This window comes from Xyrauchen texanus, chromosome 45 (assembly GCF_025860055.1).
Source record: "Xyrauchen texanus isolate HMW12.3.18 chromosome 45, RBS_HiC_50CHRs, whole genome shotgun sequence".
In the NCBI taxonomy this organism is placed as follows: Eukaryota; Metazoa; Chordata; class Actinopteri; order Cypriniformes; family Catostomidae; genus Xyrauchen; species Xyrauchen texanus.
In genome coordinates, this window is record NC_068320.1 from 884,564 (window position 1) to 911,618 (window position 27,055).

The following is a 27,055-nucleotide window of genomic DNA, read 5'->3' on the forward strand; positions in this document are numbered from 1 at the left end:
AACTATAAACATAAGAGTAACATTTAAAAATGGTTGTTTCACTTTTCAGAGATTTTCAGTTGGGTTTAAGTCCGGGCTTTGGCTGGGCCACTCATAGCCCTTTTCCACCGACATGGTTTGGGTACGGGTTTCTGGGCTGGTGCAAATTCTCGAACTGTTCCGCACATTTCCACTGCAGAAAACGCCGTTCTGGGGCTGAAAACCTGGTTCTGCACCGGCCCCAAAAGCTTGCTGGTCTCTAAGCAGGAAACTATTACATTAGGGGATGGAGGGCGGGCTAATGTTTTGTCACCATGGTGAAGTTTTCCCAAACAAATACAGTAGTTACCGTCTGCAGCAAGGAGTACTTCTTCGCTCTATAACAACAAGAAAAACCCCACAAAATTATCAGACATCAAAAGCGTTCAGGTAACTACTTGCGATATGGTATTTAAGAAGATCCGAGATAAACTAGATAGCTCACACACGAACAAAAAGATACAGCAAGAAATGATGCGCGCCGCCTTCAATCAGACAATTGACCATAAGTAGGACATAACAAACAGTGGATGGAGCAACAATGTTTTGGACTAAGACACCGACCAGTCTACTAACCAACGGGCATTGAATTCAGCCAGAAACACTCATGATACACAGTGAATCGCTGGTGTCCTCTGCAGCTCATCTTAGTAAGTTGTTATATTTGCCAACTTTGTTAGCTTTCTTACACTGTTGTCATCTTGTTTTTTGCATTGTTTTGTTCTGTAAGGGGATTTTTGACAAGCTACTCACAAAGTTTGGAAGATTGCAGCCATCTGTTAAGTAAAACGGTGGGATTCTCAATCAATATTATTATATGCTATGGCAAAAATCCAAATACAACATCTGCTAAACCAATGTTAATAATGATTCCACTGTAACAGTTTACAGAACTTAGCAAGTTAAGCCATAGTTCATACAATATAATGTAATTACCTCTTGTCTTTAGCATAGATGTCGTCTCTGACAATCTTCTTGAGCAATGTAATAACGATGGATTGCATTCATTTGTATGTTTAAATATGTCCTCAAAAACAAGAGTAAAAACGATATACAAACACACTGAGATGCGGCATGTTTGATTATGTTTGAGGTAGTCACATGAAAACTAATCGTAGACAGTAACCCGTTACATCACTGATCGCTTTCATGTCATTGGAAAAACGCGGCCGGTTTACGATAGCTCCAGATTGTCCCGGTCGTGAATCAGGAGAGCACAGGATCGGCACGAGAACATCGCAATTTCAGTGGAAAAGGGCAAACAAGGGCATTCACGGAGTTAAGCCATAAGACACTCTTGTGTAGGGTTGTAACGGTGTACCGGTTTCACGGTATACCATGGTATGAAAATTGATGGTTATCATACCATGTACATTTGCGTATCTGCGGTATTGAGAAAAAAATGCAACCGGACGGAGAATCTCACATGCATGTACGCATCTCCATTTCTTCTCGACTGCCTGTCAGACTCGTCAACTTACGCCACACACACACACATGCAGCGGAGAAAATGTCAGAGAGAAGCGAGGCGAGGGGGTCTGACATGAGTGTGTGTGTGAGTTAAAGCAGTGTTTCTCAACTGGTGGGTTGCAGGTCTATTCGGACTGGGTCGCGGACAAAAGGGAAAAAAATGTCATGGTTCTCCCATTGAAGATATTTCGGCAGCTGTCCAAGTAATAGTCTATTTAGGACTGCCGAGGCAGATTTAATGAGAATCTCGCAATCAGCTAAAGGCTTCTCATCTGCACTTTCGCATGAGTGTAACAGAACAAGCTCGCAATCATGATCTGCTCTTCTCTCTGACACGTGCGTGCAACAACCGGGCTTCTTTCGATATTGCGGAGCACAGACCTCAAAACTGATCTGACCAATTTCAATTCTAGTGAGACTTTTATAGTTTAAAGCATTACAGAGGAAGTCAAACAGTAACAGCCCTGACATGCCAAACAGCTCTGAGGAGGAAAAGAGCAACACTGTGCTGTGTGCCAAAAAATAAAATAATGACACATCACCTTTACAAAATTGTTATTTATCCAGAATATATGTTATGCAACCGTTATATTTTCACAAAATGTTATAGTTTCATATGAAATAATCTAAAGGTAGAATCTATTAGACCATTTTATATCAACAGTGGCAGTTTTAGTTAAAGTTTCAAGATCTGATAAAAGGGGGGAGAGACAACTTCCTGTTGCTTTTAATGTTGACATCAACAACAAAAATAATGTCACTTGATGCATGTCCTTGTACTGGAAAACCATGAACAAAACTATACAACATAAAAGGAAATGTGACCCAGGATACATTAAATACAGGTTATGTTTAATCTATGACAGGTCGACACTTGATTTAGAATGTAAAATCTGTCCTGAAGCAAAACCAGTTGAGAACACTGAGGTAAAGGTACAGACAGGAGCAGTCTGGCCTCACAGTCACGCACCTACAGTATATTCATGTTATAGTTACATGATATTTTATATCATGTTTATAAATCTGTTTATTATTATAATTCTGTTAGCTTTATTACTTATTTTCAAAAGGGAAACTTTTATTTTTTACACATACTTGAATTTCAAATGGTTTCAAGTTGCAATTATAAATGTAGCTGCAAGCAGCGATGATGGTCCCAAGCACCATTTTGCAAAACTCACAAATAATCATTATATACCCATTTAACTGTGTTAATTACATTTGAAATGCAATTACATGTAAATATTTTAGTGCATAATAACGGAATATGCAGTTAGCAACCAAAAAAATTAAAAAATGCACAACAAATAGCATACATTTAAGTGAAAGCTGTGGGTATGGTTCATTATTTGTGTTTTATAAATTTCTGCCTCAGAGAATGCAACAAAACTCGTCTAGGCCTTCAGTGCGATTCATGCCATTAAGAAAACACTTCTTAACGAATAAGATGACGCATGCCCATCATATATTACGTGGCAGTCAACTAATACCAAATGTCATTTTAAAAACATGTTAAAAACGTGTTATTTTGCTAGCCATCTAAAACAGATCTTTAACTTTATCTGTCGTTCTCTTGATAATCATAGTTCCCTGAAGAACGTAGTTACACATACTTAGAACTAGATCTGCACAATTAATCGAAAACAAAATCGTGATTACCATTACGGCTGCCACAATTATGTAATCATGAAAACTGACGATTACGGTGTTCAATTTAAGTCAGCTTCTGTTGCATCAATGGTTTGTATTTACAGCGTGTTTCTGCAGCGGTTGAGAATTCTAACCAATAACTAACATCTCCGTTGAGCAATGAAAAGGCAATGGCCAATCAGAGCCACTTAGATTAGCCCTCCGTCCTATCAGTAATGCCAACTGATCCTAATGAGCAAGTTATAACCCATCTGAATGCCCAGATGCTTGCTTTATGTTCTAGTTCTAATATTGAAGAAACATCGCCTGACACTTGAAAAGAAGCTGTAGAACAAGAGTGAAAAACACTTTGGAATTATTTTGGATTCATTGCATATTACACCGCTCGCTTTGAACGTAGATGTTAAATACACTGCAAATGAGCAACACACGCTCCCGTTCCAATCAAGCCACAGACGCGGTGTAAATAATTGATTTATTATACTGATTAGACAGCTTTGCTTTTAATGAGATCATTCATGAGATGGCAGAACATTGTGCGGAGCGTCACTGACCTCGTGTCGAAATGCAGATCTCAAACCGTGAGTGACCGCAGTCATTGTAATGGGAGAGTTTCTGTGTACAATTTATTAAAAATGTCATTAGTTTTGTTTTGACATGTTAATAAGTAGGCCAATGTGAATTTGATTTGTACAAAATAGCAATTACAACACACTGGGTTAGACATGGGGTTTCTAGTATTTTTACATTTCAGTTTATTTATATAAAAATTATGAAATATGCTTATTAACATTACCTCAAAACATGTGAATATGCACAAAAAGGAATTATGACATTTAATGCATTGCCATGGCAACAGTATTTAAGATATCAAGAATCCCTTCAGAATTTTAAATCTTCACTCTCTTGACATTATTCAATTTTTGGAAGCAATTCAGGTTAACATAATAAGGATATTGCAAAGTCTGTTAAAATGACACATTTCCTTCTGCCAGTTGATGGCACTATGACTGTGACCTACAATAGTCACATTAATATTATCCTCCACAACTTTACCACGCTCTAATGGCCAGCGACTCTGATTTGTGGGCAAAAATAATTTTCAAGCATGTTATGCACCCCACAATTACTGAAAACCTTGGAATTAATAATAAATATAGCTGCAAGCAGCCAATTATCAGCTCCATGAGCAGCAAAAGAAGCTTTGTGACATTTTTGGTTAGAGTCCAAACAACAGTGTATGATGACTTAGAAAAAGTTTATTTAAAAAATAACTAAAATAGCTACTTCTTAGAATTTTTGTCCAAAATGTGGTGCTGTTCTGAAAATGCTCAGGTAGTATCTGGGCATGATGGTTATCATGCAGGAAAGTGGTCAAGAGTTATAAGCCAAAATAGCCATTTTTCTATCTCCTGGCCAGTAGGGGGCAGTGTGCTTTACCAAAACGCTGAAGGTAACCTCAGGGCCTAATGGTGATGACACGTACCAAGTTTCGTCCCAATCCCTCAAAGCGTTGTGGAGATACAGATTCAAGTAAAATTTTACACGTTCTTCGTCGAATTTGTTGAAGCACCATTCGAAACAGTACGATTTATCATAATTCTTGGAACATTTTTTGTCGTGAGTGCCTCTAGATTATGTAGGTAAATTTTTGTGCACATCGGACAAACAGTCTAGGAGAAGTTAGAAAAAGTAAGTTTTCAAAACATTTAAAAATGGCGGACAGGTAGTTTGCTCGATCATAACATAATTGGTATCATTGTTCTTGGTATGAACCACGGAATCCAGCAAGACCAGTCTCATTTGGGATGAAACGATTAGTCAACGTTATCGACAACGTCGACAATAAAAAATTGTCGACACAAATTTTCGTTTTCGAATAGTCGTTTGATCTCATTTAATGTAACAAGAGATCACATTAAACTCTAATGATGAGAGCAGCACTGCAGCTCGCACCTGACTTTGCACCTGAAGGATCACACAACTCAGTCCAGACGCACTCTAAACTTTCTAAACAGCTTCAGGTGATGTAGATTTCCAAGTATGAGGGAACTATAATGCAAAAATACAAAATAAGTAAATACAGATGCACTCTCGTTGTGGAATAAGTGGAGCGTCTTTAAAGGAGACACCCCGATGTTAAATCTTAAATGCAGTTATATTTAATACATTATAGCTTTATTAAAGTTCAAATAATACGGAAGCATGTCATGTAAATAACTACAAACTCAGAAACTGGCTTTTCTCTGTGCGGTCAGTGCCTCTACACAAGTTGAGCGAATGTCCCGATCTAAGGAGGAGAGATTGTAACTGCACCGGCTGATGCACACTCTGTCACGGGATGCTCATCCCTCGAGCGCACACGCTTAATGCAGCTAGATTATAATGTAATGCTTGTGATTTATTGAATCATAATATATTTCACTGTGCATTTGTTAACATGAAGAACATTGTCAATACGCAGCTTTATTAATACGAGAGAGTTTGTTTTATTGTGAGTTAAAGATGGATTGAAGTGAACAGAAAAGGTAAGGGAGGTAGTCTTCAACCCATTATACACGGCAACAAAACACGTTTTTTCTTTGTTTTTGTTTTGGCTTGTTTTCCCATATAACTATGTAAAACTCTTAAAATAACATAAAACATTTTAGCAACTGTACTGCAGAAGAACAAATTTTTTTTGTGGAGAATTTATTGAAATATTTTAAAATATACAAAAAGAAAAAAGATGTATATAAGATATTTAGGCTTGCTTTTAGAGAACAGATCTTGAATATAAGTATATTAGGCCTATGTCTTTACTGCACTTACAGAAGTATAACCAAGTAAAAAATACACTTATATTTAAGACACATTCTCTTAAAGCAAGTCTAAATATCTTATATGTTGTTTCTCAAGTAAATCTATCTTGTTAATGATTTTTAGACATTTTTAAATGGAAAACAAGACAAAAACACTTGATAACAACAGGATTTTTGCAGTGAATTTCTACTGAATTAAACTTAAAAGTATTTTCCTTTAATTCAGTGAATGTCATTTAGAGGTATTTTTAAAAGATGATTTTGTCCTCTTTATTGTAAGTCTCTACTTTCTTCGAAGGCTGAGGAAAGCACATCTTCCACCCCCCAACCTCACTACATTCTATAGAGGGACTATTGAGAGCATCCTGAGCAGATGCATCACTGCCTGGTTTGGGACTTGCACCGTTTCGGACCGCAAAGCCCTGCAGAGGATAGTGAGGACAGCTGAGAAGATCATTGGGGTCTCTCTTCCCTCCATCAAAGACATTTACAAAAAACACTGTATCCATAAAGCAACCAGCATTGTGGACTGACCCCACACACCCCTCACACAAACTCTTTACCCTCCTCCCGTCTGGCAAGAGGTACCGAAGCATTCGGGCCATCACGGCCAGACTGTGTAACAGCTTCTTCCCCAAGCCATCAGACTTCTCAATACTCAGAGACTGGTTTGACACACACACGTGTCCTGAGTTGCACTTTAATAACTGTCACTTTATAACTGTCTGCTACCTCAATAACTGCTATGTGCATAGAACATTATCTCATAGTATGTTATGTTTACATTTTTAGAAACTGTCATCTTTTTGCACTACTGAGTACTGGTCGGCGCTGCACTGTCTATTGTCCTGTTCATTGTCAGTAATTTGTTGTACTGTCCTGTACTTTTTGCACATGTTTGCACGTGCACTTTATATAGGTATATATAGGTAGTTTATATAGGTATTTTATTTCGTTGTGTAGTCTCATGTGGTCCTATGTTGGTCCTTTGTTGTTTTTATGTAGCACCATGGTCCTGGAGGAACGTTGTCTTGTTTTGCTGTGTACTGTACTAACTGTATATGGTTGAAACGACAATAAAAACCACTTGACTTGTAAGCATATTTAATCCAACCTTTTAAGTCAGGACACAAGCAGAATAAAAGAGCTAATGATTAATCGCTGCAATAATCGTTCTAATGATTGTTAGATTAATTGATTATCAAAATAATCATTAGTTGTAGCCCTACATGACAGTAGGCAAAAGGAGACAATAGCTATTAGCATTTTGAAAAATAGCATTATAATTTTTGGCCGCAAGATGGCGCTGTCCTGAAACATTTTGATTCCCTTCAGAGCATGGTGCCAAAGACACATACTGAGTTCCGTAACGTTACGCCAAGTTGTTTGTAAAATACAGCATTTTATGTATAAATTCAAAATGGCCGACGTCCAAAATGGCAGAAAAATTTATTTTTCATATCGTTGGACAATTTTATGACAAATTGTTCAGAAGTTATAAGTAAAAAAGTGCTTTTTCATATCTCGTGATCACTAGGTGGAACAGTTCCGTAGTAGACATCACTCTCTGTGTTTACATGAATACCTCTCCAAGACGGGCATTTTGGAGGATTTTGAAATGTATTTTACCGTTCAGGCACGCATTAGCACAAGCATTTTCGGAAAACATGTTCAGCACACACACACACATCTCCTGTCAACCAAACAGTGCAGCTGTTACTATGTATAAAATGACCTGTATAAAATGACGTGCTCTGGATTATGAACTTGAAAAGATTATGAAAAGAATATGATCTAACAAGTGAGGTCTAGGCTATCACAAATATAGCTGATTATTGTTTCCTTATTGATGTTTTAATCAGTCTGCTTAAGTAGAATTCTCTTTCACTTGTACCTTCAAACATTCACTTGTCCCACGCATATATCTATATAGGGTTTATATAGAGCCCTGATTAAATATTATATTCAGCATTCTCTGATAACAATTGTCTCTTCTGCAGTTTAGCTCATAAAGTAAATGTACATTGTTTTAAAGGAGTTTTAGATAACAAGTAAAAAAAGACTAATCAAACATTTATTTTGTTCTAGTGTATAATGGGCCAAGTCTACACTCTCACTTTTATGTTCACTTCTATCTTTAACTTTCTCTTCTTAACAGAGCTGTGTATTGTCAATTTTCTTCATGATAAGATGCACAGTGAACATGACAATATATTATAATTCACTACATCGTGAACCATCACGTTACAATCTAGCTGCAGCAAACGCACACAAGTCACAAACGTCCACGCGCTAGTGTGTGCATCAGCCGGGAGAACATTCAATTTCTTCCCCAGTCAATTCACGCAACTCATAGACACACAGAGAAATGCCAGTTTCTGAGTTTATTTTAATAACCCACTTCCTTATTATTTGAACTTTAATAAAGGATGCTTTATAGATATAACGCCGGGGTGTTTCATTGCCAAACGGAAGGTGGCACAATAATCGTTTTAACTCGATTATCTTGTTTTCATAATTGTTGGAAGCCAAAATCGTAACTGAAAATAAATGAGATGAATTGCCAGCCCTATTGTATATACACCGATCAGCCAAAACATTAAAACCACCTGCCTAATACGAGGCCCCCCTCATGCCGCCAAATCAGCGCCAACCCGCATCTCAGAACAGCATTCAGAGATGATATTCTTCTCACCACAATTGTACAGAGCAGTTATCTGAGTTACTGTAGATTTTGGCATTGGGTGGCCCATTTTATCCTACTTTCTATGAAAGGTTGGTTGAGAGATTGTCTGGAGCGTGCAGAGTGGTTCTCTAGGCAGAGGATAAGATTATAAAATAGTTTATTAAAATAAGATTCATTTGAAAGAACCACAGAAACTCAGATTAACAGATCTAAAGTTGACTCCAAGCACAGTTTGAAAGAAAGGCTATGATATTTAGAAGCAACAGCACTCTTGGTTGGCCAGTCCAAGACGGAGCAATTTTCTAATTGCTACATGCATCTGGATGACTATGTACACCAGCCATCACCAGGAAAAACCCTGTGTGAAATTTCTGGAGCCATTGACACCATACTTTTGTAAATGGCACTTTACAGGTTCATCATACCTTTTTTCCTTCTGTGTTGTCGGCACTGACATAAGAGAGCTTGCGTCTCACATAGAAGATCATATCATCCTGACGCGGCGACAATTTCTCCATGAAGTATGTGGAGAACATCCATGTCCAGAACACTATCCGGTCATCCTTAAAACACCCTAAAAAAACAAAACAAGAGTTTGTAGATTGTAGTTCTGAAGATTCTGAAAATTAACATCACCAAGGCTGAAAACCAATATAAATAAAAGTTCTGTATATAAAGACACAATTTATCCTATTTAGTGTTAATAAATGTCTCTGGTCTTATTGAGCATGATTCATCAGTGCACTTTCATTCTTTCTTCAAACTACAATAACTTTCTCTGCTTCTGAAACAACTATTTTTTTCTGCTGATAGACCATGCAGGCATGGAAAAAGAATAATTACCCAATAATACAACAGCCCACTGTAACGCAGTTCAATGGAAAGGAGGCGGCGAGAACCGGCCTGGCGATATAAATAATATTTTAATGATAAACTTAAACAAAAGACAACAACACATACACACGATGGTCAGCTGGCCGTAAATTATCTCTCTCTCTCACACCACCGTCCGCAATCAGCCTTTACCCCTCTCGGAGGCTTAATTTGTCTGAAAAGGGACCGGGTGTGTATAATCACCACTCGGCCCCGCCCTCCGCCCTGCCACATTCCTCCCTCGTTCTCTCAGGTCGGGGAGCCCCCGGCATGACGCACACCCCCCCCCCCACCTTCCCTGGTGGATGGTGTGCCCCAAGCCCCGTCTGCCGGCAGGTCATCCCCATCTACCTGGATGAGGGAGGGGACAAGGGGAGGGAAACAGAAATAATTAAAATGGGGGTGTACTTCCTGTAACAGTGTAGTACCCCCCAAAAAAACACTGTAAAATTTAAATGAGAGGGAAAAGGCCAACACAGAGCGGCAGTGAGAGAGAGAGATGAAAAAAAAAAAAAACACTTACACGCCAGTTCTCCGATACGCAGTAGCTTGTTCCTCAGCCACTCCTCCACCCTACTACGACGTATCCTCCTCCTTCCCGGGTTTTGGCATCAGTGTAATGCAGTTCAATGGAAAGGAGGCGGCGAGAACCGTCTTGACAATATAAATTATATTTTAATTATAAACTTAAACAAAAGACAAACACACACGATGGACATGTCCGTAAATGATCTCTCTCTCCTGCACCATCTTCCGCAGTCGGCCTTTATCCCTCTCGGAGGCTTCATTAGCATGATAAGGGACCGGGTGTGTATAATCACGACCCGGCCCCGCCCTCTGCCCTGCCACACCCACATTTCACAATCAAATCAAAACCCAATGGATAAAAGTGCACACCTATATTATTTCCTGATGAATATTCTCTTTCACTCGTGAATATACTATATCATTAAAATGAAATGCGCTGTGAATTATGTTTCATATTGTTTTCATAAGTCACTTTATAAGGTCCAAAAAGTACTTTCAAAGAAAAGAAGCAGATGATATGAGATGTATTGTTTACGTAGTTATTTCCTGTTATAATAACCATTTCACAGTACAAAAAAAAAAACAACAATTATTCCTAAGAAAGCATATTTACATTTATGCATTTGGCAGACGCTTTTATCCAAAGTGACTTACAGTGCACTTATTACAGGGACAATCGCCCCGGAGCAACCTGGAGTTAAGTGTCTTGCTCAAGGGCCCAACAGTGGCATCTTGGTGGTGCAGGGGCTTGAACCCCCTGCTGCATAGTGGCACAAATGTGGCTTTAAACACATCTAGTTTTGCTTTGCCAATATTGAATGTAAAGACAAATAGTATAACTGAAGTTCAGATGTTTCAGTTTTGTTCCTTCAATACAATACATAACAATAAACAAGAAATAGTAACAAGAGTCATACAATCTATGTAGTGAATCTACATTAAGTCAATAATTCAGAAATAGTGTAGTGTAAGGAGTATACAGACCACTTGTAGAAAAAAATAATCTGAGAAATAGTAATGCTGTATCTAAAGAAGCAAAAAAGATGATTCCAGATTTTATTTCTGATTTGCAATTGTCATTGAATCAAAAGATTACAGACTTTCCCAGTCAAGTCGGTGGAGCTGTAATTGACTTTAAATAACTGTCTGAGGATGTTACAGAGATGTGCACAGGCCTTAAAATGAAACCCCAACCTGTACCCGGGACCGTGTGACCCGACCCGAACACTACAGTCAGATTTGAAGCCTGAACCCTACCTGAACCCAAAACCATTCACTCTTTTCTCCCCTTTTCCCCCCAATTTGGAATGGCCAATTTCCAATGAGCTCCAAGTCCTCATGGCGGCGTAATGACTCGCCTCAATCCGGGTGGCAGAGGGCGAATCTCAGTTGCCTCCGCATCTGAGACAGTCAATCCGCGCATCTTCTCACGTGACTTGATGAGCGCGTTATCGCAGAGACGTAGCGTGTGTGGAGGTTCACCCTATTCTCCGCAGCATCAACAAGAGCTAGAACCACATTATAGTGACCACAAGGAGGTTACCCCATGTGACTCTTCCCTCCGTAGCAGGCAAATTTGGTTGCTTAGGAGACCTGGCTGGAGTCACTCAGCCGCCCTGGATTCAAACTCACGACTCCAGCAGTGGTAGTCATCATCAGTACTCGCTGAGCTGCCCAGGCCCCGTGTTACGAGCCTTTAATAATAAACAATTCTGTTCTAATTTTGTGAAATTAATCAGATGTCATCATCTCTGGCGTGGATGACAAGGACAGACAATAAAATGACTAGTTTGTAGTCTAGTCTCTCACTTTAATGAAAATATAAAAATAATGTGAATGTAAAAATGATATGCTGTCGTTATGCTTCAAAACAAACAGATGAGCTTTTAACGTTCGTATCCAAGTGCACTTGATTGATAAACTCTTTTGGTCAACATTTTGGTAAAAGATCCCTCAGACACCACTGCAGTTCTGTATAGACTATTTTGACAGTTTAGGATTTTTTTCTTCTTCTTTTCGTTGGCCAACTTCAAAATGTAAAAAAGTGTGCAATGTGAATGTATATAATGATAAATATTGATATCGAGCGATGTGACAAATATTTTTGGCATACTGCCCAGCCCTAGTGGATGATCTTTTACTTCCATTATTTTAAATGTAGCAAAAAGAGGAATGATCATATGACACCTTTATCACATCCTCATTGAGAAAGAGAACAATGCTGCTGTTCTGTTAAACATTATAAAGAGAAATCCTAATGTCTCCTGTCAGCATCAGTAACTATACCAAATCTTCTTGATAGCCCTGGAACAGACCAAATTTAAGAAAATATGAAAAAAAGAGTGGCCAGGATAGAGAAAAATATACGTATTTATTTTTAGGACGTTTCAGGCAACCAGAGATGACCCTTTAGAGTTTGCCACCTAAAGGAATAATATCATATAGTGCAGAAAGAGCCTTATAGCACACTTCCAACCAAAACGTTCATCTAATCACTTACTAGGCCTTGCTGTGTTAATAGATAGTCTACAGCAATCTTTACATGTGGTATCAATGAGTGTTGCCAACCAGCATGACTTTTAACACTTACTGTTTACATGATCTTTCGTGGATTACTGTGCACTATGTCTATAACATTGTGAGGCTGACATCTGTCACTCCATACAGTAAAAAGGAGAGGAGGATGAACAATGTATATTTGAATCTGTATTCCACTACAGATGACAGAATACATGCTGTAGTTTGTAACATATTCCATTAGATTACTCAAGGTCAGTAACGTATTCTAAATACTCTGGATTACTTCTTCAGCACTGGCAGATTTTTTCACTTGTTTTGACTATAACATCTCTGTCAGTACAGTAAGACAAAATACACATTAAAAATACATTCTGTGAAAAACCCAAATACCTTATGCAGTGTTGTTTCTAAAACAAGATCAATCAAAGTGATATAAAAATATGGTGGTGTCTGGTATCATGTGCATGTAAAATGTCTAGAAATAGCATTTTAAAGCTGACAGTTTACACAAGGTTTATTTCTATTTCTTCTGCTCCAAACTTACTTCAAACGTACTTATCTCTCATATGAATAAACACATCATAAGAAAGTGTTTCACCGCTGTTCAAATGCACTTTGTATCTCATCATTTATATGTAGAAATGTTTTACATCTGAAAGGAGGAAATATTAAATGAAACAAATGACAATAAAAATGCTAAGTATTCTCTTCAGTACTGAAAATACTTTTTGAATGTAACCGTATTCTAAATACCAATGATTTATTGTAACTGTAGTGGAATACAGTTACTTATATTTTGTATTTTAAATATGTAATCCCGTTACATGCATTCCATTACTCCCCAACCGTGGATATACAAAGGGTACACCACCAACCTGGCACATGAGCCTGCTGTGGAAATGTCACTATTTGAGTCAGAGTAACTTGCCACGTACTGTTATTTACAAAGATATATAGATTTAGGCAATATTGTACTTTGCATATGCACGAGATCTGTAAAGTGTGATCTCATTTTCAACATGTTTTTACTTGTAATTGATATTGATCATTAACAAGATAGATAGACAAACAGAAAATAAGTCAAAAATAACTTTGAAATGAAGATAGTACTTTGACGTCACACTAGCAAAAGAGTGGCTGCGCGACAAACATGCGCTTCAGCGGAAACAAAAGCAGCTGATCACGACCTATATTAGCGTCTGATCCCAGTCATACATTCATATTATGATGACATGCGTATGGCGTTTATGACGCCCAGAACTAGTCACTCGTGTATTGATTTAACAGATTTCTACTTCTGATGTAATGTGGCAGATGTACTGACCCAGTCCACTCAAGTCCTGTCTGATGTTCAGGCGGCTCCGCTCGTCAGCAATGGCTTTCAGCATGTGCTGCAGGGACTGATCCGGTTCGGCGGGACCCGGTAAAGCGGCCATAATAAGCGCGCTGATGTCACATCTCATAAATGTGATACAAGCACTTTAACACAGAAGAGCCGAAAACAACAGCAGCGCTCTTCACTTCCGTCAGCTAGAAATGCGCCGGGAACACCCCGTGCGCTCCCGGTGACGTCACACCACAGGCTATTTAAAGGGGACGCATCAACATAATTTCCAAACTCATGGGTCTGGCTGCAGACATGCAGATGCACTCTCACACATGCGCATTGAGATGCAGACGTCGTTAACGCACTGGTTTGGGCATGCGCCCATCACATTGATCTCCACGACTGTACAGGAATTATTGCCGTATGTATGATTTTTGTTTTGTTGTTATTTATTTACACAAGGATATGTTAAAGTAACACACTGGCACAGGCACATTTATTAAAATGAGTCTTTTTGAAGAGCTTTTACTGTAAAATCAAATGCAACAGCTGTTTAATCTTGATTGTCAACATCTAGCTGTTTTGTTTAATTATTTTTCTGATTTGAATACTGTGTTTATAATTTATAGATACAAGATTATGCAGATGCCATTTGGCCTGCAGAACAGAGGCCCATTACCATTACCCTACTTGAAATGCAATGGAAACACACCTGCAGATGTGCATACCATCAAATGTACAACCCTGACCTCCTTCATCCCCAGTGGTTCCATGGTCATTGGTTATCACACCTGCACTGGCTCCACAATCCTCCCCATCCACACCAGGCTTGGCTCCGTCCCCATCCACACCTGCACTGGCTCTGTCCACACATGAACTGGCTCCATCCACAACCACACATGCTCAGTCTTCATTTACTGCCTCCAAGAATCAAACAGAGAGTAAATGTCACACTGTTTAGTGGTTATGCTAAAGAAGTATTTGGACACATTAAAAGGAAACATACTGATCATTCAAAAGATATAACAATGCAATCACATCTGTCCACTGTGTGTACTGACTCATCAAACAGAGTGTCAGCTGTTCAGAGGAGTGGCCGTGGTTTTTCTGTATCGGTGCATTTGCAAAGAAAGACATCATTACGTCAGGTGTGAGTTGGAGGAGTGCTGGCAATACAAGCTGCTTTCTTACTGGAAACGAAGCCACGTGCAATCATCTCCAAATTCACTGATTGCCAGAACTCCTCAATGTCTACTTCCCCCTTGAGTAAGTAAGATTTTCCAGAAAATCTGGGAGGCATCAGGTGAGATGAATTGATTTAATAGATTATTACATAATGTTATTTACATTTACGCATTTGGCAGACACTTTTATCCAAAGCAACTTACAGTGCAATTATTACAGGGACAATCCCCCCAGAGCAACCTGGAGTTAAGTGTCTTACTCAAGGACACAATGGTGGTGACTGTGGGGTTAGAACCTGTGACCTGATTAACCTGATTAACCTTCTGATTAACAGCCCTGTGCTTTAGCCACTACACCACCACTCTACTTGTTCTCAAATGTTTTAAATGTATTTTCCAGGTGGGAGGTCTGATGTCTTATTTTAGTTTAATTTGAGGGCAGAGAGTCCCAGGGGTTTTGCTGACTTGTTTTTTTCATGGCAACAGTTTCCTAACGTGAGTATATGTGACTTTGCGCGAGGCTTGGCCACACACGCCAATGTCCGTGTACCTTCATCACTTCCGTTTCAACCGTATGAAGGAAGACTGGCAGACTCAACACCAGAAAACATCGTTAAAGCAAAGCAGGGCAAGCTCAATGTATCCCTTCCTTGGTTGATCGAGAAGACTGATAATCTGAACTCAAAAGCCCATCCGATCACTGGATCATCTGAACACTGTCTTGTATGACAAACTACACGAATCCAACACAAAAGACCCACAGGATGTTCTCTGATGAATCAGTCTGGTCTCAGAACAACAGGGTTTGCTGAATAGTCAAATTGCTGAGCATTTTTTTGCAAGCTTGCGAAAAAACAACTACTTTCTCAATAACATGGCTTCTTCAACACATATTTTCATGCTGCGCAACATTATTCATCACAAAAACACATCAACAAACAGGAAGCTTTTGGAGGTGTAGCTACAGCTTGGTCACAGACCTCACAGCATAGCAAATGTGATCCTGTCTGACTTTGGACCTTTATGTTTTCTGTATTTCTGTCTGTTCTAATCGCTGCTATTGTTAATAATCTTACACTACTAATCTTGTTTTTTTTCCTCTTCTGTCTTTCCCAGCCCCACATTCCAGTGACAAGTACAATTCTTCTGGCTTGTCTTTAGGACCTGAGCATGAATCAACATTCAAACAACATTCATACCACACAATTGAGGACACTGGTAAGGAGATGTTTTCTTTTTTGTTTTTAAATGTTATTATTTTTTTTTTAAATTCCTGCTAATACTTTTTTTGTTTGCCTTAAAATGTGCAGAAGAGTGTGGACCTCAATGTGAAGAAGTCACAAATAGCAAAAACGTTGCTGCCTGCCAAGCATGATGGTCTTTAAGATACCATTTAGCTCAAAATGAACTGGTTAGTTTCATAAAATCAACAATACAACTACTTAAGTTTGTGTTTAACCTTGGCTTTGTGTTTTTATTAGCTCAACTACGTACTGGACATTGAGAGCCCAGGGAATGAGCTGATTGAAATGCATGCCTGACCCGTGCAAACCTTTGGGTCTTGGGCTTGAACAGAGTCATGGAGGCAACTGTGAGATATTGACTTTTACATTTATGATATATATATCATTTTTATATTAGTTGTCATAACTGGTTCCTCATTTTAAATATTATGTGTTTCTCTAGATTGGAAATAGTTGTTTTCAGTTGATCGAGAGTCAAACCTTCTGCATACATATCCTTATACAGCCTTACATTTTGGCACCGCAATTGTTATTGATTTATTTGTCCTCCGCATACTTGACAGGGATATTGCATATAGGATAATGCCTGGAAAACGGACCGAAAAGACAGGCCTTGATTTGCATAAAAAATCAAGTAAGGTAAAAAAAACTAAATTTGAACCATTATATTTATAAATATTTTGTCATTCTTATGTGAAAATGCACTCATGCCTTTCTTTCATTATATATAAGGGTTTACCAAGACAACCGTATGGAAATGACTGTGGTATATTTCTGTTAAGATGTACTATATATTCGTGGTTTATTAATACTCTGTTTTTGCCATATTTTGATGTGTTTTTCATTTCTAGTCTGCATTGTACATGGTGCTGGATGCCCAATTTGACTACACAATTGTGAGTATTAGTAATTAAAACTTTGGACTGATAGGTACAGAATTGTTTGTTTTTTGCCATTAAATACTTGGCTTTAATGAGATAGAATATACAACTGTTACATAATACATTTTTATCACCGTTCTCCAGCCATGGAAAAATGTTTGCCCACTACACTGAGGAGTCCAAAGTCTTCCTGAGAGGTGATCTTCAGCCTGTATTTAGATTGAGAAAAAGGAGGTTTGAAGAAATCTCTCAGGTAAAAGCATATTCTTGATAATATGCCATTTTTGACCATCTGCTTAACAAGCTTATGCTGCATTTTCTACTAACAGGAAGAGACTTTCCATCACAGGCAGGTATCACCATCACAGGTAAATGTACAGTGTAATACTCAGAAATGTAATTTAAAAAGGCAGTAATAAAGGTAACAGGCTCAAACTGAATAATCATATTTGTTTTATAGGCAGATGAAACAAATAGTTTGTTCCTGCAGCCTGCACTGGAGAAGGCAGTGGTTCAGTCTCCACAAAAAGTGGGTTTTGTTTGAGAGGTAGCAACATCAGGCCAAAGTAATAGTTTATTTTTTTTATTTTTTATTTTTAACATTTGAGATATTACATTTGTTTTCATTTTAGTTTAGATTTTAGTTTAACTTTTTTTATTTATCTTCTTTTGTATTGTGTTTTTCTTAGGTCTGTGTCATGATGGACCTAAAGACTGCCAGTCAGGTGTGTGTGGAGCACTCTAATGACCTCATTGGGTCAGTTCAGCTGCCTCGGATTCTTTGTATGGAGGATGAAGTTGCAGAGGTGCTGGACAGGTTCTTTATTGCAGAGTTCATGGATCATGATTGTAGAGTATGAACGGAGAATCATGATTCTGAATGCAATGCACACATTCTTGCAGATGGTCATAAAACCCCCACACATCCTCGTGCCTTCTAAAACCCCCTTCTGAGATGGGAAAGGAATGTGAGACTTTGAATGGCACAATGTGTTCCTAACATTTAAAACCCAGAAGGGCTTAATTTTAAGGAAATATGTTTTATCCCTGTATGCTTGTGTATTTTTGTTGTTAGATCAAACTAGTTAAAATTGTAAGTTGTGTAGTTAAACTCTGACGGCTTAAATAAACAGCCTAAGTATCTATATTCACCTTTTAATTGCACCAAATACACGCTTCTTGGTATCAAATTAAACCTTACGACTTGTCCTAGCTGAATATAAATATAAGGTTACATTAAAATGTATTCTGCTATGTGTTACCATCTTTTGAGTGATTCAACCCAAAATCCTGACCTGGTCGTAAATCATGCAAATGACTAGCCGTGACAAGACAAAGGGAACCATCTCGCGCCCAAAACGGAGGCGTCCCATTGGGCCATTCCTCCCAAAGGAGGCGTGACCTCCCTACCTTAAAAGTCAGCATCCGGCATTGAATTGTCCTCTTACTCTCTTGTCCTGTGTTCTCTGATCTCTCTCTCCAAGCTCTCTTGCTTTTTCTTTGTGTTACTTTCGTCAGACATGTCTTTTGTTTTATTTGGCGTTTATCTCAGTCTTTTATTTGTCTTCAGACAAAGCTCAACACTCTACGTTTTTGGAGCAGTCCGATATCCTCCGGGTGAAAGGACTCTCTCTCAGTTTCAACCATTACTCCTAAGATGCTTTGAACTCCCCGCGAGTGATCCACGCTCGGGGAGCACCAACAGAAATCCTCCATCTCACGGACGCCACGAGGACACGATAAACACGCAGTCTTGTTCAGCGACACAAAGGTCCATTGTGCAAGTATTATTTCATCTAAATTCCAATGCGTTAAAGTGTGTAACTCCTTGATGGCTGTGAAGGTTTAACGAATTGTAACAAGTTTGCTATATCATAATCTCTTTATTTTCCTCACTGTTTTGCTTTGTTTGTTTCATGTTATATGTTAAATGTTTGTTTGTTAAGTTTGTGATATATCCTAGTTCCTTGTATTAAACCCAATTATACGCTTGATTGTCTGTGTTTGTTGGTCATAAAACAAAGCCTCTTCATGTGCGATCTAAAGCTACGAGCTGATATTATCAAAGTAAGTTAACGTGCTTTGATTAAGTAAGCTTATACTAAGAATAAACCTTCTGGAGAATTGATCACGAGTATTTAGCAAAGCGGTTCGCTGGACGAACTGGTTAGTTGCGATACGGGTCAATTCCCTTAAGGTGTTCTGAAAATTAATATAGCCTGTCTGCATATGATGTATATTCCTAATTAATTATAATTCGTTGTGTTTAATTATCTATATATATTTGAAGCAGACTCTTGGACTATATAAGCCCTTTTTGGGGCAATTTGTATGTATTGTTATCTAGTTCAAACCGTATGATTAATCATTGATTACGATCATTAAAATTAATTGTACATTCCCCAAACCTGAACCTAGATACCCTGCATGATGCTGTAGAGCCATTGATGTTTGTTTTTACATTTATGCAGGACATGCAGACATTTCTGAAGCATGTTGTTGACCAAATGAAGCTGAGGATCAACTGCCGAACAGAACAAATTGAGTAATTGTAATAATAGTCCCTTTAATTTATTTTGTGTTGGTTTATCATGTATGTATTATGTTAAATAGTCCACATTGTTTCATAGTGGTGTTATAGAAGTGCCATGTTTTGTTTTATTTTTATTATTTACTAAAGTCATAACAATCAACAACTGTCTTGTGTTTCTTTGAAATACTGGTGTGGTAATCGTGTCCTCATATTAATGTACTGAACCTGACAGCAGCAGAGCTCATGCTTTAATGCTGTGTTAAGCAATCAGTGATTTAAAAACAAGTTATTGTAAAGTGATACATGTGGTCTACAGTGAAACAATATACACCGGTGCAATTTCAATGACATTAAACAACTTAAATACACATTACCCGCATAACAATTTATCTTAAACTGAGGAATATAAAATAGGAATGTATACAAGAAAATGTGAATGTTAATTTGCAGCAGACATGAATTACGCATTTATTTTGTCAATATTGCATGATTTTTATTCGCACATCCTTTCACAAAGACACATTACACACCGTGTCCTGTCAGATCTTTGATCTGCATAGTAATCGGATCTTATTAGAGTAGACGGTCACAGTGTCCGTGAACTATGATTTGTATAAAATCCTGTCCCACCAGTCCCGATGATAATATTAAAAAGTCGTAAGCTCCACCCCAAATACGTGGTGTTTAAAAACCCACTGTCATTTTCAGATCAATTTTAAGGCAGCTCTAACAGAAATGTCTTCTCGGCTGTGCCTTCAGTTTATTTGTAAACAGTAACTTAATCTATTTTCGATTTGCGACAGCCTGTTTCCGGTTTCAACATACCGATGAGTATATGACGTCACAGCAAAGAGTGCACGCGTGACTGATGTCTGAGAGTGCATGTCAGTGCGCATGCGTGAGTCTAAGGCTGCATGTCCGAAAGTGCATCTGCATTGCCCTGTCCCAAATGGCGCACTTCATGCGGACTTTCGGTCTCGTGGACTTAAATTAGCGTGCTCGCTGAGTCTACGAGTCCGTAGGCCGTCCCATTTAGCATTTTAACGCTCTGAATTGTGCTCAGCAGCGCCCCCTTTGTACTCTTGAAGCAGTCTTCCGCGAAGCCCGCATAGATCCAGGCTTCACGCACTTCAAGTACCCAGGAGTCCTTGCGAAAGGCCAATCAGACAACTGGTGTGAAGAGCGCTTTCGCTCACGGGCACAGACAATTGATAACATGGCTGAGAAGAAAATATTTAAGTGTAAGTATCATTATGGTTTTTATGACTGTGTACATTTTACCAGTTGTTACCTACAGTTTATACAAACATTATGGTCATCGACCAGTGGTTGATGTCTCAAACATAGTAATAGCGCGCTGAATAATAGGCTGATCGCATAACGATTCATTATATAGAACCGAATGGCAGGGCTTTACTGAGTCATATGTAAGTGAAGTATGGATATTTAAACCTGTAAATTAAAAACGACATAAAAAAAACAAGGTACACATAAAAAATATAAAATACATTATATATATATATATATATATATATATATATATATATATATATATATATATATATAAGAAAAAGAAAATTAAACAGTAAATCAAATAATAATGACTTAATGCATTAACGACTTTTGACAAGTTATATGTTTATCTACAAAGTCAGTAACATTTACTTGCTTACCTTTCCTCCGTGCATAACATCAGCATTTGTATGCATGAAAAATAATCTTGTCTTCTACGACGACGGAGCGTATAAATGTGATTTCTCTGCATGGCAAGCCATCTCGCAACACAATAGTAAATAAAAACAACAACAATAGGCAGCATATTTCCCCGAACCGAACCTGCAGCTCCTGTCCAACAATAACCACGCTTCACGATCGAGTCTGTCCCAAAAATACTTCTCAATGCGCCCTTGTGGACTTGCGCGAGGGGCCCTATAAGTCTGCACTACATGACGTCACCGAAGTGTGGACTCTGAGGAAGTCCACAAGTCCGGAGTGTGCCATTTGGGACAGGGTCTGCAGCCAGACTCTATTGAACTCCGTGGATGTTCTGGCTTGGTTTCAAAGGAGATTAAATGCACATTATACCTTAATCGTTGGTCCGTTTCTCTTCTTCCTTTCTCTTTTTTGAAATTGAAATGCTGATGGTTTTGATATTTTAATTTATACAGATTTTTATCACATCCAAGTGTGTGTGTGTGTGTGAGAGAGAGAGAGAGAGGTTTTTGTCAATATATATATATATATAATGTCATTTATTGTTTTATTTAAGAAAAATTACAATAGATGTATTTAGGAGTGGGAGCGCAATTAATTTTGTGATTAAAGTGACATGCACACAATTAATTTTTTACTATTTATTTATTTATTTATTTTTTGGAGGGGTGGGCGCAATGCGCGAGACAGGGAATGGTAGTTGAGTGTGTATGTGAGTTTTTTGACCAGGCAGTGTAATAGGCACAGCATCTTCATTTTAATCATGCAACAGGCTTTGCAAGAGGGGTGTCCCGGAGGAGAACACCAAAATGGAGGAAGATAAGTCATGTTTTATGGACTTTATGGAAATGATCGATGGATTTACTGTACTATTCCCCGGCAAAACATGTGTTTAAAGTTAATTCATCATCTCTGTGTGTGTTTCAGTGACAGTTATTGGTGTGTGGCAACAGTAGTTTAAATATAGCATTTTATGTTATATACACATCCACATATTCATCAGTAGGACAATATAGAAGCTGTTTAATCGATGTGCAGGTAAATGTTAGACGTGTTTCTATTGTTGTTATGCTTGTGCCGCATATAAACTTAATTAGTCACTTTTGCGGTATTTCTGCATGAACGTCTCGGTTACGTACGTAACCTCGGTTCCCTGAGACGAAGGGAACGAGACATTGCATTTACTAACGCATATGGGGGGAGCCTTCATACACGACCTATTTGAAACCTCTCTACAATAACGGCAATATTCTAATATTGGCTGTGGTGTTTGAGCCAGCCTGTTTTGGCGCAAAACTGACCGCTCGTTTCGGCGCGAACTGACCGCTATAAAACAGGTGCACAGACACCATTTCCTCAGAATTTCTGACTGAGAACAAGGAGCGCATCGCTCGTGCCTCAAGAACTCTGAGTCTTGTGGTGCGGCTAGCGTTAACAATGTCTTCTTCCCTTCCTCTCAGGGAACCGAGGTTACGTACGTAACCGAGACGTTCCCTTACGACTTCAGTCCACTTGACACTGCATTTACTAATGCATATGGGGAACAGAATCCCATCCCATCACACCGCACTACACGACATAACTTCCTAGAGAGGAAACATGGCGGCGCAGTCTTATGGGACGGCGACCGACATGTGTATGCCGCAGTGAGTGATCCTCATGATGGCCAGGAGGAGAGCACTCATAATGAATATATGAGCTATAGCCATATAGTATGAATTACTCCTTATGAACCCGGCCGGGAAGGGAGTTTATTTATAATGAAGTGCTTGTGATTTATGGAATTATAACAGCTTGAATGCAGGAGATTGTGTAAATGATGCGGAGCCGTACTTAAAAAGGGGGCATAAGTATATAGATATATATATGGCCAATGAATAGCAAGTGCTCTAAACAGAGAGGACTTGTGAAGAAAGAGATGTTACTGCTGCAAAACATATATCTTGTAAGGAGACACCATTCGTCCATGCCCATGAGGAGGCCATGCCTGTAGTTGAGTGTGCTTTAACACCAACTGGGCAAGTCTGACCCTGCGATTTGTAAACCAGGGTAATTGCATCGACAATCCAGTGAGAAAGTCTTTGCTTGGAGATGGACATTCCTTTTGTGCGTCCTCCATAGCATATAAAGAACTGATCAGACAGTCTGAACTGGCAAGTACGCTCAACGTATGTATGTAGTGCCCGCACAGGGCATAACAAATGCAATGATTGTTCCTGAAGTCAGCAGTTATCAATGATTTCCTGTTTTAAACTATTTCTAACAGAACTGTAACTGGAATGGAATGACTTTAAAGGAACATTATTCTGTTGTCCAATCAAATGTCGTGTTTCTATGTTTCCACATTACCCATTTGGATGATTTTAAGCCACAAAATGGTTTCAGAACCTACACTAGGCTTGATAGCACAGTCTGAGGCAAACAAATGCAAATAAGGTGTATGATGTATTTGTATGATGCTGCATAGTGAATTGTTAATTGCCCAGGGACACTTGTAGTGAACAGTTTACAATTGAAAAGTGAAATTGTTTCCCCTAAGGGTCCCATAAAACAGGTTTTGTTCTGAATAAGCAGATGTGATATATTCACAATCAACAACCAAACAAGATGTATTGAGGGAACTTTTTATTTTATTTATGTATGCTCATATTTTGTAATAAACATTGTTCATATTTTAAAGACATTCTAAAAGTCAATTTTCAGCAAATTTAAATTTGGTAAGAGAACACAGATTCGTGGAAGCCCTTCCATCTTTGCTATGATTAATCAGGTGACAGGTCCCAGCCAACATGTCCAAGTGGGCCCCACATGGGATTTAAGTGGGTTATATGGGCGTCATCTGGGCATGGGGTAAGAGTGGGCTGAATGTGGGCCCCAGCTTGGTTAAGTTGCGGGCCCCAGTTAGGCTGCCCAATATTGTTTTTTGAGGGTCCTGTTTGGGTCCCATTTGGGCTATTGTCTAAATACAAAATTATTTCATTGCTTGTTGTATTTGTAGTTGATTTCATTTAATAGGTAACAACTATGATTGTATAAAATATAAAATGCTGATTCAATTGATTCATTTTCAATTAATAGATTAACTTATGGTTAAAAGAATATTACATCAATTCTGTGCGTTTTTAAATAGTTTTGTGTGCACTGTGTGTATCAGTATGTGTATACGTGTGTTCATGTTTGAATTTATTTATTGATATCTTCCCAAAAGGTGCTGCTCAAAAACAATATTTTTCTTATTTAAATAAATCACACAGCACAACAAAAGCACATGCATCATGCAGTCCCCTCCTCCACAAGCTTTGACGATTGATGTGCGTCAGTGTGCCTCGTCCCTATTAGGCAGGTGGGTTTAATGTTGTGGCTGATAGTGATAGGTGTATGTTAAAGGTGCTCTCAGTGGGTATTTTTTATACAAAAAGAGTAGAACAGTATTATTGAAAATATGTTTTAAAAAGATGTACACTTACATTAGATGATGACTCTAGTCATATCTTAAAGGGATAGTTCACCCAAAAACGAAAGTTCTGTCATCATTTACTCACCAGATGTGTATGACTTTCTTTCATCCGCAGAACACTAATGAAGATTTTTAGAAGAATATCTCCACTCTTTTGGTCCATACAATGCAGGTCAACAACAGGCCTCAAACAATAAGGTCAGATTTTACCATGAAGACTGAATCAGAGCGCAGGTGTCTCAACATTCAAAAGTCATTTTTAACTTGACATGGTGTTTAAAATGTGCCGGTCCTGTGTGAGATGCTGAAGAAACCGTGAGAAGCAGTGCAACATTCAAAGACATTCGTCCAGCATGTCTTTACATAGAAAAACATTTGCAGGTGTCTGTGAGTGAGAGTGTGATCGCGAAACAAGTTTAGTAAGCCTGTTTATTCTTTCATTACAAACCCGAACCCAGCCAGAAACCCGTCAGGTTCTCGTGTTCCAGACCTCTACATCAGGGCCCAAAACTTTTGAAGCTTGTGTTCAGAGATGATATGATAGTTGTGGGTGAGAAACTGATCAATATTTAAGTCGTTTTTTTTGTTTTTCTACTTTCAAACAGCCCTCTTAAGTGCTCTTCTCTCCTAAGAGTTCTTTTGTTTTTGGTAATTCAAAGCATTCTTTGTATTGCATTGTATGGACCTACAGAGTGGAGATATTCTTCTAAAAATGTTGTTTGTGTTCAGCTGAAGATAGAAAGTAATACGCATTAGAGGTCGACCAATAGTGGATTTTACCAATAACGATAACTAAGTTGGGCAGTACCGTATGAGATCAAAATCCCATCAAAAGTATTGCGGTCATGGATCCAAAAATAATAAGCGTTGTCAGGGACCAGGCATTAGGCAAGGACACACGGTTGTTGTTAAGAAAGTTTAGGCTTTATTTAGCCAACTGTGAAGCGGAGGGGGGGCGGGGCCGGGTCGGAATAGCGCGCGCCCGGTCCCCAATCGGCCTAATGAGGCACGCGAGGGATAAAGGCGGCCGGTGACGATGGCTCGAGAGAGAGAATTACGGGCATGTTCCTCATCACATAAAAGGTATGTGATGAGGAAAGGCTGTTTGTCTCTTTCACAAGTGATTCTAAATCTTCGTGCCCTTTGCATAAACTATGACATATGCCCAAGATATGAGAAGTTGCCAACAGTATATGAAAGATACATGTTTTTAAAAATAGATTTTCCACCAATATTTAATTAGCAAAGGACATAAAACATATTGGTGGTGAAGAAAAAGACAAGGGCAGTGACCCCATTGGTCAGAGATAGTGGGCAAAAAGATAACAAAAGGTATATAAATGAGAACTTAAGATGATGTAGTCAGAACGGACAGCTGACCAGTCTCAAGTTTGTTGGTGTTCAATAAACTGCAACTTTGGCATCTGGAACTCAAGACTCCGAGAGTTTTCTTGCAGGTGAGCTTCCCTCCCTCCAGGACATATACACCAGGCGGTGTGTGAAAAAAGCTCGGAGGATCATCAGAGACTCCAGTCACCCAAGTCATGGGCTGTTCTCACTGCTACCATCAGGCAGGCGGTATCGCAGCATCAGGACCCGCACCAGCCGACTACATGACAGCTTTTTCCCCCAAGCAATCAGACTGTTGAACTCTTGATCTATCAGGATCAATAATTAGCACTGCACTTTATTCAGCTATAATCTCACACTGGACTGTCAACATATTCTCCTCAATACAACTGCTATATATATATATATACACATATATATTTCATATACTCCCACTTATTGTATTGTATTGTATATTCTGTTCTATATTCTGCATTGTATATAATTATTGTGTTGTGTAAGTATGTGTACATCTGATTTGTAAATTGTTTTGTGTAAATATGTTGTTTACTGTAATTGGTATATGTCTCGTCACTGTCATGACTGCTATGTTGCTCGGAACTGCACACAAGAATTTCACCTACTGTTGCACTTGTGTACATGGTAGTGTGACAATAAAGTGATTTGATTTGATTTGATTTGATTTTGATTTTGATCTTAGAGAAGTTCTTCGCGATTTTCCACGACACCATAAGAAATTACTAAACAAACAAAACTACCAAAACCCAATATAAATCTAACCCAAACAAATTATCCACATGCTGCTGTGTTGTTAAGTATT

At 38.6% G+C, this 27,055-nt stretch overlaps 1 protein-coding gene and 1 long non-coding RNA gene across 4 annotated transcripts in view; one reads left to right on the forward strand and one right to left on the reverse strand.

Moving 5' to 3' along the window:
• The window catches only part of LOC127637207 (uncharacterized protein KIAA0930 homolog), a 33,820-nt gene extending 19,710 nt beyond the window's left edge, over positions 1–14,110 (reverse strand). The window contains exons 1-2 of the mRNA XM_052118160.1: positions 13,871–14,110; positions 9,051–9,199 (exon numbers count right to left, since the gene is read on the reverse strand). Coding sequence (XP_051974120.1) covers positions 9,051–9,199; positions 13,871–14,009 — 288 coding nt within the window. The 5' untranslated portion in view covers positions 14,010–14,110. The remainder of the gene's footprint in view (positions 1–9,050; positions 9,200–13,870) is intronic.
• A 129-nt stretch (positions 14,111–14,239) lies between these two features.
• Positions 14,240–19,825, forward strand: LOC127637211 (uncharacterized). 3 transcript variants are annotated; one of them, XR_007969687.1, is made up of 12 exons: positions 14,240–14,294; positions 14,503–15,139; positions 16,174–16,275; positions 16,368–16,468; positions 16,539–16,648; positions 16,865–16,940; positions 17,153–17,197; positions 17,327–17,435; positions 17,512–17,550; positions 17,643–17,748; positions 17,872–18,953; positions 19,654–19,825. It is a non-coding gene; the product is annotated as an uncharacterized LOC127637211 (long non-coding RNA). The 3 variants fall into 3 exon arrangements; XR_007969688.1 differs by having other exon boundaries at positions 14,503–14,814; positions 14,946–15,139; positions 17,872–19,825; XR_007969686.1 differs by having other exon boundaries at positions 17,872–19,825.
• Positions 19,826–27,055: the final 7,230 nt, after the last annotated feature.